This window comes from Salmo salar, chromosome 05, assembly GCF_965601325.2.
Source record: "Salmo salar chromosome 05, fSalSal1, whole genome shotgun sequence".
NCBI lineage: Eukaryota > Metazoa > Chordata > Actinopteri > Salmoniformes > Salmonidae > Salmo > Salmo salar.
Genome location: NC_138295.1, coordinates 75,314,338 through 75,329,762, shown reverse-complemented (window position 1 = coordinate 75,329,762; position 15,425 = coordinate 75,314,338). Strand labels below are relative to the sequence as shown.

Genomic DNA, 15,425 nt, shown 5'->3' with positions numbered 1-15,425 from the left:
TAGCAAGGCTATATACAGACCCCGGTTAGTCAGGCTTATTGAGGTAGTATGTACATGTAGGTGTGGTTAAAGTGACTATGCATATATGATGAACAGAGAGTAGCAGTAGCGTAAAAAGAGGGGTTGGCGGGTGGTGGGACACAATGCAGATAGCCCGGTTAGCCAATGTGCGGGTGCACTGGTTGGTCGGGACAATTGAGGTACTATGTACATGAATGTATAGTTAAAGTGACTATGCATATTAGATAAACAGAGAGTGACTACTATTCTAGGGACATAGAAATACCACATAGTGGTGGATACTATTCTAGGGACATAGAAATATCACATAGTGGTGGACTACTATTCTAGGGACATAGAAATACCACATAGTGGTGGACTACTATTCTAGGGACATAGAAATACCACATAGTGGTGGACTACTATTCTAGGGACATAGAAATACCACATAGTGGTGGACTACTATTCTAGGGACATAGAAATATCACATAGTGGTGGACTACTATTCTAGGGACATAGAAATATCACATAGTGGTGGCCTACTATTCTAGGGACTGTCACCGAATATGTCGTACTCTTCAGCGAATATGTCGTATGTTAGAGAGAAGGACCAAGGCGCAGCGGGATTGTGGATGCTCATGTTTTAATTCAAAAAAAGGGGTAAAGCATCCACTGGAAAAACAATGCACACGACAGGAACAGTCTTACAGGCATACAAAAACGCAGTGCAAGATCAATTCCTCACAACCCCAAAGACAAACACACACACCTATATAGGACTTCCAATCAAAGGCAACTATACACACCTGCCTTCAATTGGAAGTCCTAATCACCAACACAACATTCAACAAACACAAATCACCTGCCACATCCTGACCAAGACTAAGCAATACGCCCTCTGCTGGTCAGGACGTGACAGTACCCCCCCCCCCCTCAAGGTGCAGACTCCGGGATGCACCTAAAAAAGAAAAACACAAGAAAATCCCCAATACCCCAACAAAACCAACAAACAATAACCCCTAATCAAAAAAGGGAGGGAAGGGAGGGTGGCTGCCGTCACCGACGGCACTGTGCTACACCCCCCCTCCCCAACCCACCTATATTCTGGAGGTGGCTCCGGTTCTGGCAGCTCGGGGCAGTCGGGCCACTCTGGCAGCTCCGGGCAGTCTGGCCACTCTGGCAGCTCCGGGCAGTCTTCCCACTCTGGCAGCTCCGGGCAGTCTTCCCACTCTGGCAGCTCCGGGCAGTCGGGCCACTCTGGCAGCTCCGGGCAGTCGGGCCACTCTGGCAGCTCCGGGCAGTCGGGCCACTCTGGCAGCTCCGGGCAGTCGGGCCACTCTGGCAGCTCCGGGCAGTCGGGCCACTCTGGCAGCTCCGGGCAGTCGGGCCACCCTGGCAGTTCCGGGCAGTCGGGCCACTCTGGCAGCTCCGGGCAGTCGGGCCACTCTGGCAGTTCCGGGCAGTCGGGCCACCCTGGCAGTTCCGGGCAGTCGGGCCACTCTGGCAGTTCCGGGCAGTTGGGCCACCCTGGCAGTTCCGGGCAGTCGGGCCACTCTGGCAGTTCCGGGCAGTCGGGCCACTCTGGCAGTTCCGGGCAGTCGGGCCACTCTGGCAGTTCCGGGCAGTCGGGCCACTCTGGCAGTTCCGGGCAGTCGGGCCACTCTGGCATCTCCTGGCAGTCGGGCCACTCTGGCATCTCCTGGCAGTCGGGCCACTCTGGCAGCTTCTGACTAGCGGGCGGCTCTGGCGGCTCCTGACTAGCGGGCGGCTCTGGCGGCTCCTGACTGGCGGGCGGCTCTGGCGGCTCCTGACTGGCGGGCGGCTCTGGCGGCTCCTGACTGGCGGGCAGCTCTGGTGACGTACGACTGGCGGGCAGCTCTGGTGACGTACGACTGGCGGGCAGCTCTGGCGACTGTTGACTGGCGGGCAGCTCTGGCGACTGTTGACTGGCGGGCAGCTCTGGCGACTGTTGACTGGCGGGCAGCTCTGGCGACTGTTGACTGGCGGGCAGCTCTGGTGACTGACTGGCGGGCAGCTCTGGTGACTGACTGGCGGGCAGCTCTGGCGACTGTTGACTGGCGGGCAGCTCTGGTGACTGTTGACTGGCGGGCAGCTCTGGTGACTGTTGACTGGCGGGCAGCTCTGGTAACTGTTGACTGGCACTCCAGTCTTGCCCCGTCAAACAGCCCTTGTGCCCCCCCCCCTAAAACAAATCTTGGGGGTGCCTCTCGGTCTCCCTTACCTGTCGTGTTCCCCAGTCCTCGCCAGACTTCTTCCGCTGCTTGGTCCTGGTTTGGTGGGGAATTCTGTCACAAAATCCTTCGTGCTGTTGAAAGGAGGACCAAGGCGCAGCGGGAATATGGATGCTCATGTTTTAATAAAAAAAAGGGGTAAAGCATCCACTGGAAAAACAATGCACACGACAGGAACAGTCTTACAGGCATACAAAAACGCAGTGCAAGAACAATTCCCCACAACCCCAAAGACAAACACACACACCTATATAGGACTTCCAATCAAAGGCAACTATACACACCTGCCTTCAATTGGAAGTCCCAATCACCAACACAACATTCAACAAACACAAACCACCTGCCACATCCTGACCAAGACTAAGCAATACGCCCTCTGCTGGTCAGGACGTGACAGGGACATAGAAATACCTCATAGTGATGTTCTACTATTCTAGGGACATAGAAATACCACATAGTGGTGTTCTACTATTCTAGGGACATAGAAATACCACATAGTGGTGGGCTACTATTCTAGGGACATAGAAATACCACATAGTGGTGTTCTACTATTCTAGGGACATAGAAATATCACATAGTGGTGGACTACTATTCTAGGGACATAGAAATATCACATAGTGGTGGACTACTATTCTAGGGACATAGAAATACCACATAGTGGTGGACTACTATTCTAGGGACATAGAAATATCACATAGTGGTGGGCTACTATTCTAGGGACATAGAAATACCACATAGTGGTGGATACTATTCTAGGGACATAGAAATACCACATAGTGGTGGACTACTATTCTAGGGACATAGAAATACCACATAGTGGTGGATACTATTCTAGGGACATAGAAATACCACATAGTGGTGGACTACTATTCTAGGGACATAGAAATACCACATAGTGGTGGACTACTATTCTAGGGACATTAGAAATACCACATAGTGGTGGACTACTATTCTAGGGACATAGAAATACCACATAGTGGTGGATACTATTCTAGGGACATAGAAATACCACATAGTGGTGGACTACTATTCTAGGGACATAGAAATATCACATAGTGGTGGATACTATTCTAGGGACATTAGAAATACCACATTGTGGTGGACTACTATTCAAGGGACGTAGAAATACCACATAGTGGTGTTCTACTATTCTAGGGACATAGAAATACCACATAGTGGTGGACTACTATTCAAGGGACGTAGAAATACCACATAGTGGTGGACTACTATTCAAGGGACGTAGAAATACCACATAGTGGTGTTCTACTATTCTAGGGACATAGAAATACCACATAGTGGTGGACTACTATTCAAGGGACGTAGAAATACCACATAGTGGTGGACTACTATTCAAGGGACGTAGAAATAGCTCACCTGTCCACTACCACTTGTCAGCAGGTCATCACCCGCCTCAAAGGTATGTTTGTAAGATGGGGGATACCTACCGAGCTCGTTAGCGACAATGCTACTCAGTTTGTCTGCACTGAGTTCAAGGAGTTCATAAAGAAGTATGTTTCGCAGACAAATGGAGCTGCGGAGAGAGCTGTACAGACAGCTAATCAAATTGTTAAACAACCAGACCTACACATGGCTCTGATGTGCTACCGAGCCACAGCCATCAGCGCAACAGAAGCAAGCCCAGCACAACTCATGACAGAACGTCAGATACGGACGACGGTCCCCGTGCTGGATGGGAAACTCCAACCAAAACGCTTCAGCCATAACACTGTTAAACAGTAGGACCAGAAAGCCAAACAAGCTTACCAGTTCTTCTATAACAGGAGGCATACAGTGCGCCCCCTACTGGAATTACACCCTGGACAGAGTGTCAGAGTCAAGCTGGACGGAGAGAAAGGATGGAAAACACCAGCAGTTATCATCAGCAAATCTCCAGAGCCGAGATCCTACGTTGTGGAAACTGAACACGGCACCATCGCCCAGAGAAACAGGCGACACCTTCAGGCTTTTGCAGAGTCACCTACTCCAGAGAGAACAACCAAAGAGTCACCTACTCCAGAGAGAACAACCAAAGACGCACCGACTCCAGAGAGAACAACAAAAGAGTAATCTACTCCAGAGAGAACAACCAAAGAGTCACCTACTCCAGAGAGAACAACCAGAGTCACCTACTCCAGAGAGAACGACAAAAGAGTCACCTACTCCAGAGAGAACAACCAAAGAGTCACCTACTCCAGAGAGAACAACCAAAGAGTCACCTACTCCAGAGAGAACGACAAAAGAGTCACCTACTCCAGAGAGAACAACCAAAGAGTCACCTACTCCAGAGAGAACAACCAAAGAGTCACCTACTCCAGAGAGAACGACAAAAGAGTCACCTACTCCAGAGAGAACAACCAAAGAGTCACCTACTCCAGAGAGAACAACAAAAGAGTCACCTACTCCAGAGAGAACAACAAAAGAGTCACCTACTCCAGAGAGAACAACAAAAGAGTCACCTACTCCAGAGAGAACAACCAAAGAGTCACCTACTCCAGAGAGAACAACCAAAGAGTCACCTACTCCAGAGAGAACGACAAAAGAGTCACCTACTCCAGAGAGAACAACCAAAGAGTCACCTACTCCAGAGAGAACAACCAAAGAGTCACCTACTCCAGAGAGAACAACCAAAGAGTCACCTACTCCAGAGAGAACGACAAAAGAGTCACCTACTCCAGAGAGAACAACCAAAGAGTCACCTACTCCAGAGAGAACAACAAAAGAGTCACCTACTCCAGAGAGAACAACAAAAGAGTCACCTACTCCAGAGAGAACAACAAAAGAGTCACCTACTCCAGAGAGAACAACCAAAGAGTCACCTACTCCAGAGAGAACAACAAAAGAGTCACCTACTCCAGAGAGAACAACAAAAGAGTCACCTACTCCAGAGAGAACAACAAAAGAGTCACCTACTCCAGAGAGAACAACAAAAGAGTCACCTACTCCAGAGAGAACAACAAAAGAGTCACCTACTCCAGAGAGAACAACAAAAGAGTCACCTACTCCAGAGAGAACAACAAAAGAGTCACCTACTCCAGAGAGAACAACAAAAGAGTCACCTACTCCAGAGAGAACAACAAAAGAGTCACCTACTCCAGAGAGAACAACAAAAGAGTCACCTACTCCAGAGAGAACAACAAAAGAGTCACCTACTCCAGAGAGAACAACAAAAGAGTCACCCAGTCTACCAGTGAGCCATCTAACTCCCATCCCCTCACTCAGTCCACCACCTCAGCCAGCCTCACCACAACTGGTGAGAATGACCTCCAGAGGTGGAGAGGTAAAACTACCACTGAGGTTCAGAGACACTTGAGAAAAAAGCAAGAGGTATAGGAACAGCAACTGTTTCAAGGCAGAATGATCCTTATGTTGCTGTGGGCAAATGGCTGTCCACCCCCATGTCCTAGATGACACAGTTATGTGTATTGTCGATGTTAAAGAAACAGAAAACGTATGTTTCTATGTTACTAAAAATATATGTTATTGTTTGCAACGCCAGCATGGTGTGTGCAACGCCAGGGTTGTGGGTTCGATTCCCACGGGGGGCCAGTACAAAAAAATAAAAAAAATAAAAATAAATATTTTTTTTTTAATTCAAATGCATGAAATGTATGCATTCACTACTGTAAGTCGCTCTGGATAAGAGTGTGGATGTATAGTCTGGATTTCTCTCAGAAAAGGGGAGATGTAGTGATGTCTGATAGTTATCTCCATAATTGATTGGTTATGCGTGTCATCATCATAACCGGATATAACTAACCTAGCAATGAGGACTAGCAGATAGTAGCTCGTTAGACTGCATGTTAATTGTCTGATAATTCACTGCCTGACCTCCATAATGACAGAGAGAGAGAGAAAGGCAGTCGTCACACCATGTTATGATGAGGTTATGCTCCAAGCTTTATTTGGAGAGAGGCAGTGCTTCCAAGACAGAAATTAATAAACACACAAAAACATTAAGACAAGATTAAAATCAATATTGACTTTTCATTGTAATCTCTAAACTGTTGTTTTGTTTATGTACTTCATCTCCACATAAGGGAAATGTATTAATTCTAGTTCTATGCTATCTATGTAGTTAGCGTTCCAGTTAGTGTGTCTGTTAGGCTATGTGCCACTTAGGATTGGTGGGCCTGTCTGTCAGTCAGTGGTAGTATCCAATAGGAGCAGAGTGTTTAGGGCACGTGGACTGCCCTCATGATGTTAGTGTGACCAGAACCAGGGATCCAGCCGGTCACCACGATCACCATGTCACCTGTCTTGAAGAAGCCCCTGGCCTTTCCTACACACAGTGAGGGAGGGTGGAAGGGGGAGGCAGACACAGTGAGGGAGGGTGGAAGGGGGAGGCAGACACAGTGAGGGAGGGTGGAAGGGGGAGGCAGACACAGTGAGGGAGGGTGGAAGGGGGAGGCAGACACAGTGAGGGAGGGTGGAAGGGGGAGGCAGTCACAGTTAGGGAGGGTGGAAGGGGGAGGCAGACACAGTGAGGGAGGGTGGAAGGGGGAGGCAGACACAGTGAGGGAGGGTGGAAGGGGGAGACAGACACAGTGAGGGTGAGTGGAAGGGGGAGGCAGTCACAGTGAGGGAGGGTGGAAGGGGGAGGCAGTCACAGTGAGGGAGTGTGGAAGGGGGAGACAGACACAGTGAGGGAGGGTGGAAGAGGGAGGCAGACACAGTGAGGGAGGGTGGAAGGGGGAGGCAGACACAGTGAGGGAGGGTGGAAGGGGGAGGCAGTCACAGTGAGGGAGGGTGGAAGGGGGAGGCAGACACAGTGAGGGAGGGTGGAAGGGGGAGGCAGTCACAGTGAGGGAGGGTGGAAGAGGGAGGCAGTCACAGTGAGGGAGGGTGGAAGGGGGAGACAGTCACAGTGAGGGAGGGTGGAAGGGGGAGGCAGACACAGTGAGGGAGGGTGGAAGGGGGAGGCAGTCACAGTGAGGGAGGGTGGAAGGGGGAGGCAGACACAGTGAGGGAGGGTGGAAGGGGGAGGCAGTCACAGTGAGGGAGGGTGGAAGGGGGAGGCAGACACAGTGAGGGAGGGTGGAAGGGGGAGGCAGACATAGTGAGGGAGGGTGGAAGGGGGAGGCAGACACAGTGAGGGAGGGTGGAAGGGGGAGGCAGACATAGTGAGGGAGGGTGGAAGGGGGAGGCAGTCACAGTTAGGGAGGGTGGAAGGGGGAGGCAGACACAGTGATGGAGGGTGGAAGGGGGAGGCAGTCACAGTGAGGGAGGGTGGAAGGGGGAGGCAGACACAGTGAGGGAGGGTGGAAGGGGGAGGCAGACACAGTGAGGGAGGGTGGAAGGGGGAGGCAGACACAGTGAGGGAGGGTAGAAGAGGGAGGCAGACACAGTGAGGGAGGGTGGAAGGGGGAGGCAGTCACAGTTAGGGAGGGTGGAAGGGGGAGGCAGACACAGTGAGGGAGGGTGGAAGGGGGAGGCAGACACAGTGAGGGAGGGTGGAAGGGGGAGGCAGACATAGTGAGGGAGGGTGGAAGGGGGAGGCAGTCACAGTGAGGGAGGGTGGAAGGTGGAGGCAGACAGTGAGGGAGGGTGGAAGGGGGAGGCAGACAGTGAGGGAGAGTGGAAGGGGGAGGCCGACAGTGAGGGAGAGTGGAAGGGGGAGGCAGACAGTGGGGGAGGGTGGAAGGGGGAGGCAGACACAGTGAGATAGTGAAAAGAGACATGAATAACATCCATATGACACTAAACCTACGTTCTCTCTTTCCCACTTTCTCCCCATCTTTCCCACTTTCTCCCCATCTTTCCCACTTTCTCCCCATCTTTCCCACTTTCTCCACATCTTTCCCACTTTCTCCCCATCTTTCCCACTTTCTCCCCATCTTTCCCACTTTCTCCAAATCTTTCCCACTTTCTCCCCATCTTTCCCACTTTCTCCACATCTTTCCCACTTTCTCCCCATCTTTCCCACTCTTTTTCTCTCTCTCTCACACACACACCCCTTCAACACACACAGACCTATGTTCATGCCGAAGTTGACTCTGTTGTCTACATCGTCGGCCCAGACGGGGGCAGGAAGGGGGTGGAACAGCACTGGGAACACACCCCTCAGCAGCTGGGCCTGACGGGCCACCTGGAGACAGAACACACACCGCATCAGTCCACCCAAACTAACAGCCTTTACCTTTACCCTGAGGGAGGCAGGTAACAGCCTTTACCTTTACCCTGAGGGAGGCAGGTAACAGCCTTTACCTTTACCCTGAGGGAGGCAGGTAACAGCCTTTACCTTTACCCTGAGGGAGGCAGGTAACAGCATTTACCTTTACCCTGAGGGAGGCAGGTAACAGCCTTTACCTTTACCCTGAGGGAGGCAGGTAACAGCCTTTACCTTTACCCTGAGGGAGGCAGGTAACAGCCTTTACCTTTACCCTGAGGGAGGCAGGTAACAGCCTTTACCTTTACCCTGAGGGAGGCAGGTAACAGCCTTTACCTTTACCCTGAGGGAGGCAGGTAACAGCCTTTACCTTTACCCTGAGGGAGGCAGGTAACAGCCTTTACCTTTACCCTGAGGGAGGCAGGTAACAGCCTTTACCTTTACCCTGAGGGAGGCAGGTAACAGCCTTTACCTTTACCCTGAGGGAGGCAGGTAACAGCCTTTACCTTTACCCTGAGGGAGGCAGGTAACAGCCTTTACCTTTACCCTGAGGGAGGCAGGTAACAGCCTTTACCTTTACCCTGAGGGAGGCAGGTAACAACCTTTACCTTTACCCTGAGGGAGGCAGGTAACAGCCTTTACCTTTACCCTGAGGGAGGCAGGTAACAGCCTTTACCTTTACCCTGAGGGAGGCAGGTAACAGCCCCACTCTACAGGCTACAACCACATATCAAACAACAATCCTAAACCTAACCTTAGGGGTTGGGACTCGTAGAGGGCCAGTATTCTATCTCACCTGAGGACTTCGTGTTACCGCGACGATGGGACAGCGTGGGCGATACCGGGACAGGAGCTGGGCTGACCTGGGAGAGAGAGAGGTTTAGAACGAGCAGAAAGGGAGAGGGTTGGAGTCAGTGAGCATGTGTGTGTTTGCATGTACAGTATGTGTGTATGTGTGTGTGTATAACAGCATACCTGCCAGTAGTAGTGAGTACTATGACAGCTCCAGCACAGCATTTGAAGGAGGATTCTACAGCCCCTATAGCAGTGACCTCAGTAGGGTCATTGGACAGAGGGGTCAGACGACGAAGCTCTTCAAACAACTGCTGTTGGAAGATGGCCGCCTCCGCCTCCCTGCAGATCTGTAGGTGTGTGTGGTGTGGTGTGACAAAGAGGAAGGGGAAATGGTTAAAGGGATAGGTCACCGCAAAATCTAAATTTGTCAGACATTTTGATTCCTTGAAAGTGTCCTACAGCCCAACTCTCCAATTTTGACAGGCAGCAGGTAGCCTAGCGGTTAGAGCGTTGGGCCAGTAACCAAAAGGTCGCTAGTTTGAATACCCAAGCCGACAAAGTGAAAAATATGTCGACGTGCCCGGGGTAAACCACCCTAATTGCTCCAGGGTCACCGTTGATAATGGCTGGCCGTGACCTCACTCTCTGAGGGTGTCTCAGTGGGAGTTGGGATATATCGAAAAACACATTTCCAATTTACACATCTATAATACACACTTGTACACGTGTGAAATAGGACAAATATAAGCACCCACCAAATGATTATTTAATAGAATGGACTTTCTACTCTCCACACACTGACCGAGTGCATCATGGTCACAGACTCGACAGGGAACAGTCCTTTAGCCGTCTCCCCAGAGAGCATCACACAGTCGGCTCCATCCAACACTGCGTTAGCTACGTCACTGCCCTCCGCACGCGTAGGCCTGGGGTGGGCTACCATGCTCTCCAACATCTACCACACACACACATCAGCACACAAGGGATGTGGTTGGGCAACATGAGAGAAGACACTGAGAATAGAATGGGTAGAGTGATGGGGAGGGATGGTTATTGATATTCGTGAGACTCCACACAGAGTCTAGCCATATGAGTCAATATGAAGGAGACAGAGAGAACATGAGACTGAGGAGTGTTTGTGTCGGGTCTATGTGTGTGTGTCTGTGAGAGACAGTATCTATGTTATCATCATTATATTTTGTGTCCTATTGCTAATATCCTATGTAACACATCCCAACTGCGTGTGTATGTTGTTTGGCCCCGCCCTGATCTTCATGCCCTGAAGTATTTATGTGTGTGTGTGTGTCTGCATGTGTATGTGTGCATTTTGACCTTTTATAGAAAACCTGCTATAATGCTGTCACTCTGAGTCAAAAGCTGTACCATACAACACACTCAACATGGCTCCAGGAGTGTGTGAGTAGGTGTGTGTGTGTGTGTGTGTCCTCTGACCTGTGTAGCACAGATAACAGGCTTGCCAGCGGAGTTGCAACGTCCGATCATCATCTTCTGAGCGATGAAGACTTTCTCTGCAGGGATCTCTATGCCCAGGTCGCCCCTGGCAACCATCACCCCATCACTCTCCGCCAGGATCTCCAAGAAACTGAGAGAGAGAGAGCGAGAGAGAGAGAGGGAGAGAGGGAGGGAGAGAGAGAGAGAGAGAGAGGGAGAGAGAGAGGGAGAGACCGAGAGGGAGAGAGGGAGGGAGGGAGAGAGAGGGAGAGGGAGAGAGAGAGAGAGAGGGGGAGGAGAGAGAGAGAGAGGGGAGGGAGGAGAGAGAGGGAGGAGAGAGATGGAGGGGGAGGGTAGAGGGAGGGAGGGAGGGAGGGAGGGAGGGAGGGAGGGAGGGAGGGAGGGAGGGAGGGAGGGAGGGAGGGAGGGAGGGAGGGAGGGAGATGGAGGGGGCGGGTAGGAGGAGGAAGGAGAGAAGTAGACATGACTTATGATGACATATTCATAGACAGACAGCCATATGGGTATATCCAGATCCTATATAGTTCTGACACATCCTCATCCATCACTCTGCTGTCAGCTGTCAGTGTGATTATAGATCTATAACATCCAGACGTGGTTATCAGTGACGTGGTTATCCATCACTTCGCTGTCAGTGGGAATGTGTCTGTTATGATCGCAGAGATACAATATAATGTTATAATACATAAAACATACACTGCCTTACCAAAAGTATGTGGACACCTGCTTGACAAACATCTCATTCCAAAATCATGGGCATTAATATGGAGTTGGTCCCCCCTTTGATGCTACAACTGTCTCCGCTCTTCTGGGAATGCTTTCCACTAGATGTTGTAACATTGCTGCGGGTGCTTGTTTCCATTTAGCCACAAAAGCATTAGTGAGGTCGGGCACTGATGTTGGGCTATTAGGTCTGGCTCGCAATCAGCATTCCAATTCATCCAAAAGGTGTTCAATGGGGGTCTGTATGGACCTCGCTTTGTGCACGGGGGCATTGTCATGCTGAAACAGGAAAGGGCCTTCCCCAAACTGTTGCCACAAAATTGGAAGCACAGAATCGTCTAGAATGTCATAGTATGCTGAAGCATTACGATTTCCCTTCACTGGAACTAAGGGGCCTAGCCCGAACCATGAAAAACAGCCCCAGATCATTATTCCTCCACCACCGAACTTTACAGTTGGCACTATGCATTCTGGCAAGTAGCGTTCTCCTGGCAGCCGCCAAACCCAGATTCATCCGTCAGACTGCTAGATAATGAAGCGTGATTCATCACTCCAGAGAACGCGTTTCCACTTCTCCAGAGTCCAATGGCGGCGAGCTTTACACCACTCCAGCTGAAGCTTGGCATGGCGCATGGTGATCTTAGGCTTGTGTGCTGCTGCTTGGCCATAGAAACGCATTTCATCAAGCTCCCGACGAACAGTTCTTGTGCTGACGTTGCATCCAGAGGCAGTTTGGAACTTGGTAGTGAGTGTTGTAACTGAGGACAGACGATGTTTACGCTCTATGCACTTCAGCACTCGGCGGTCCCGTTCTGTGAGCTTGTGTGGCCTACCACTTCGCGGTTAAACCGTTGTTGCTCCTAGACGCTTCCACTTCACAATACAGCAGCGCTAGTGGGGCAGAAATTTTACAAACTGCCTTATTGGAAAGGTGGTATCCTATGACGGTGCCACGTTGAAATTCACTGAGCTCTTCAGTAAGGCAATCCTACTGCCAATGTTTGTCTATGGAGATTGCATGGCTGTGTGTTCAATTTTATACATCAGTCAGCAATGGGTGTGACTGAAATAGCCAAATCCACTCATTTGAAGGGGTGTCCACATACTTTTGTATATACACTACCAGTCAAAAGTTTGGACACACCTACTCATTCAAGGGTTTTTATTTATTTTTTACTATTTTCTACATTGTAGAATAATAGTGAAGACATCAAAACTATGAAATAACATATGGAATCATGTAGTAACCAAAAAGTGTAAAACAAATCAAAATAGATTTTAGATTTTAGATTCTACAAAGTAGCCACCCTTTGCCTTGATGACAGCTTTGCACACTCTTGGCATTCTCTCAACCAGCTTCAGGAGGTAGTCACCTGGAATGCATTGGGTGAGGTTGGGTGATTGTGGAGGCCAGGTCATCTGATGCAGCACTCCATAAATCTCCTTCAATGTCAAATAGCCCTTACACAGCCTGGAGGTGTGTTGGGTCATTGTCCCACTAAGCGCAAACCAGATGGGATGGCGTAACGCTGTGGAATGCTGTGGTAGCCATGCTGGTTAAGTGTGCCTCGAATTCTAAATAAATTACTGACAGTGTCACTAGCAAAGCACCCCCACACCATCACACTTCCTCCTCCATGCTTCACGGTGGAAACCACACATGCGGAGATAATACGTTCACCTACTCTGTGTCTCACAAAGACATGGCGGTTGGAAACAAACATTTCCACCGGTCTAATGTCCATTGCTCGTGTCTCTTGGTCCAAGCAAGTCTCTTCGTGGTGTCCTTTAGTAGTGTCCTTTAGTCCTTTTCTTTGCAGCAATTCGACCATGAAGGCCTGATTCATTCAGTCTCCTCTGAACAGTTGATGTTGAGATGTGTCTATTACTTGAATTCTGTGAAGCATTTATTTGGGCTGCAATTTCTGAGGCTGGTAACTCTAATGAACTTATCCTCTACAGCAGAGGTAACTCTGGGTCTTCCTTTCCTGTGGTGGTCCTCATGAGAGCCAGTTTCATCATAGCGCTTTATGGTTTTTGCGACTGCACTTGAAGAATCTTTCAAAGTTCTTGACATTTTCTGGATTGACTGACCTCCATCTCTTAAAGTAATGATGGACTGTCATTTCTCTTTGCTTATTTGAGCTGCCCTACCATGATATGGACTTGGTCTTTTACTAAATAGGGCTATCTTCTGTATACCACCCCTACCGTGTTACAACACAACTGATTGGCTCAAACGCATTAAGAAGGAAAGAAATTCCACAAATGTACTTTTAACAAGGCACACCTATTAATTGAAATGCATTCCAGGTGACTACCTCCTGAAGCTGGTTGAGAGAATGCCAAGAGTGTGCAAAGCTGTCATCAAGGTACTTTGAAGAATCTAAAATCTAAAATATATTTTGATTTGTTTAACACTTTTCTGGCTACTACACGATTCCATATGTGTTATTTCATAGTTGTCACACCCTGATCTGTTTCACCTGTTTTTGTGCTTGTCTCCACCCCACTCCAGGTGTCGCCCATCTTCTCCATTATCCCCAGTGTACTTATACCTTGTGTTCTCTGTTTGTCTGTTGCCAGTTCGCCTTGATCATTGTTGAATAATAGTGACAACATCAAAAACTATGTAGAAAATAGTAAAAATAAAGAAAAACCCTGGAATGAGTAGGTGTGTCCAAACTTTTGACTGGTACTGTATACTGCAGTGTAACTACAATACAAAATGTATAATACCACAATAAAACAATATTACAATGTACGTGTGTGTAGAGTGAGTGTGTTAGCATGCCTGTGCGTATGCGTTTGTGAGTGCCTGTGTGTGTGTGTGTGTGTGTGTGTCTCTTCACAGTCCGCGTTGTTCCATAAGGTATCTGATTTTACTGCTTCCTTGAGTTATTTGATGTGGAATAGTTCCATGTAGCCATGGCTCTATGTAGTACTATGCATTTCCCAGAGTCTTTTCTGAACTTGGGGACTGTGAAGAGACCCCTGGTGGCAATGGCATGCCTTGTGGGGTATGCATGGGTGTCTGAGCAGTGTGCATGTCATTTGAACCGACAGCTCCGTGCCTTCAACACGTCAATATCTCTCACAAAGACAAGCAGTGATGCAGTCAATCGCTCCTCTACTTTGAGCCAGGAGAGATTGACCTGCATGTTATTGAAGTTAGCACTGTGTGTACATTTAAGGGCCAGCCATGCTGCTCTGTTCTGGGCCAACTGTAATTTGCCTATGTCCCTCTTTGTGGCACTTGGCCGTACAGTATGACTGAGCAGTAGTCCTGGTGCTATAAAACCAGAGCCTGTAGGACTTGTTTTGTTGATAGCGATGTCAAGAAAGCAGAGTCCTATCATGCAGCCTCAGAATGTATTTCAAATCTAAACATATAGCCCAACAGTTGTATTACAACTAAAGTTGCACAAATAACTCTAAATTAAGCATATAGGAGGACCAGTTTCTTTGTTAACCGTTCAACACAGAATAGCCACAATTGTTTGTAGAAAATATCCGTTCTATTTTATTGAGCTATGTTCAATTGTATTCTTCATAATGCCACAGAATTCTAAGCAAATCTTGTCTGCTAAATGAACTAGTGTAGCCCACAGCCATATGGCATAGCCAGATCAGGACCTAACATAAGGACAACTCAGAGTATGCTACTCTGTTCTTCTTAAATAGACTACATTTTCTTCATATCATGATTCTTTAGACCTGTCTAAAATAAATCATGGATTTATTGTGAAGGTGTAAGTTATATTACATGGATTTATTAGACTTTTTAAAATGTAGATGTTCCAAAGGTCTTCCTCAGTGGCTTGTAGGCTATGTGGAAGCCAGGAGATGCTAAACGTGTTTATGTTAATAACAGTACAATAGATGCTAAACATGTTTATGTCAATTAAAGGTCAATTACAGTGAGACTGGCAGTTATTTGCTTGACAATCACCAGCTGACAACATTTCATGACCGCCAGAGCCCTAGGTATGCCCGACTACCTGGATTATGTTGGAGGGGCTTCCATTAAAGAACACCCTGTGTTCTGTTAGACAGGTAACTCTAATCCAAAGTAT

At 48.8% G+C, this 15,425-nt stretch overlaps 1 protein-coding gene across 3 annotated transcripts in view; it reads right to left on the bottom strand.

The window, feature by feature from the left end:
• Positions 1-6,125: 6,125 nt before the first annotated feature.
• Positions 6,126-15,425, bottom strand: part of LOC106574626 (pyruvate kinase PKM) — a 34,853-nt gene continuing 25,553 nt past the window's right edge. For 2 of the 3 annotated variants that reach the window (XM_045718851.2, XM_045718850.2), the window contains exons 7-12: positions 10,606-10,756; positions 9,956-10,108; positions 9,334-9,500; positions 9,155-9,221; positions 8,223-8,337; positions 6,126-6,531 (exon numbers count right to left, since the gene is read on the bottom strand). In XM_045718851.2, the coding sequence (XP_045574807.1) occupies positions 6,425-6,531; positions 8,223-8,337; positions 9,155-9,221; positions 9,334-9,500; positions 9,956-10,108; positions 10,606-10,756 (760 nt within the window). In that variant the 3' untranslated portion in view covers positions 6,126-6,424. The remainder of the gene's footprint in view (positions 6,532-8,222; positions 8,338-9,154; positions 9,222-9,333; positions 9,501-9,955; positions 10,109-10,605; positions 10,757-15,425) is intronic. The other variant, XM_045718852.2, reaches the window with a different exon arrangement.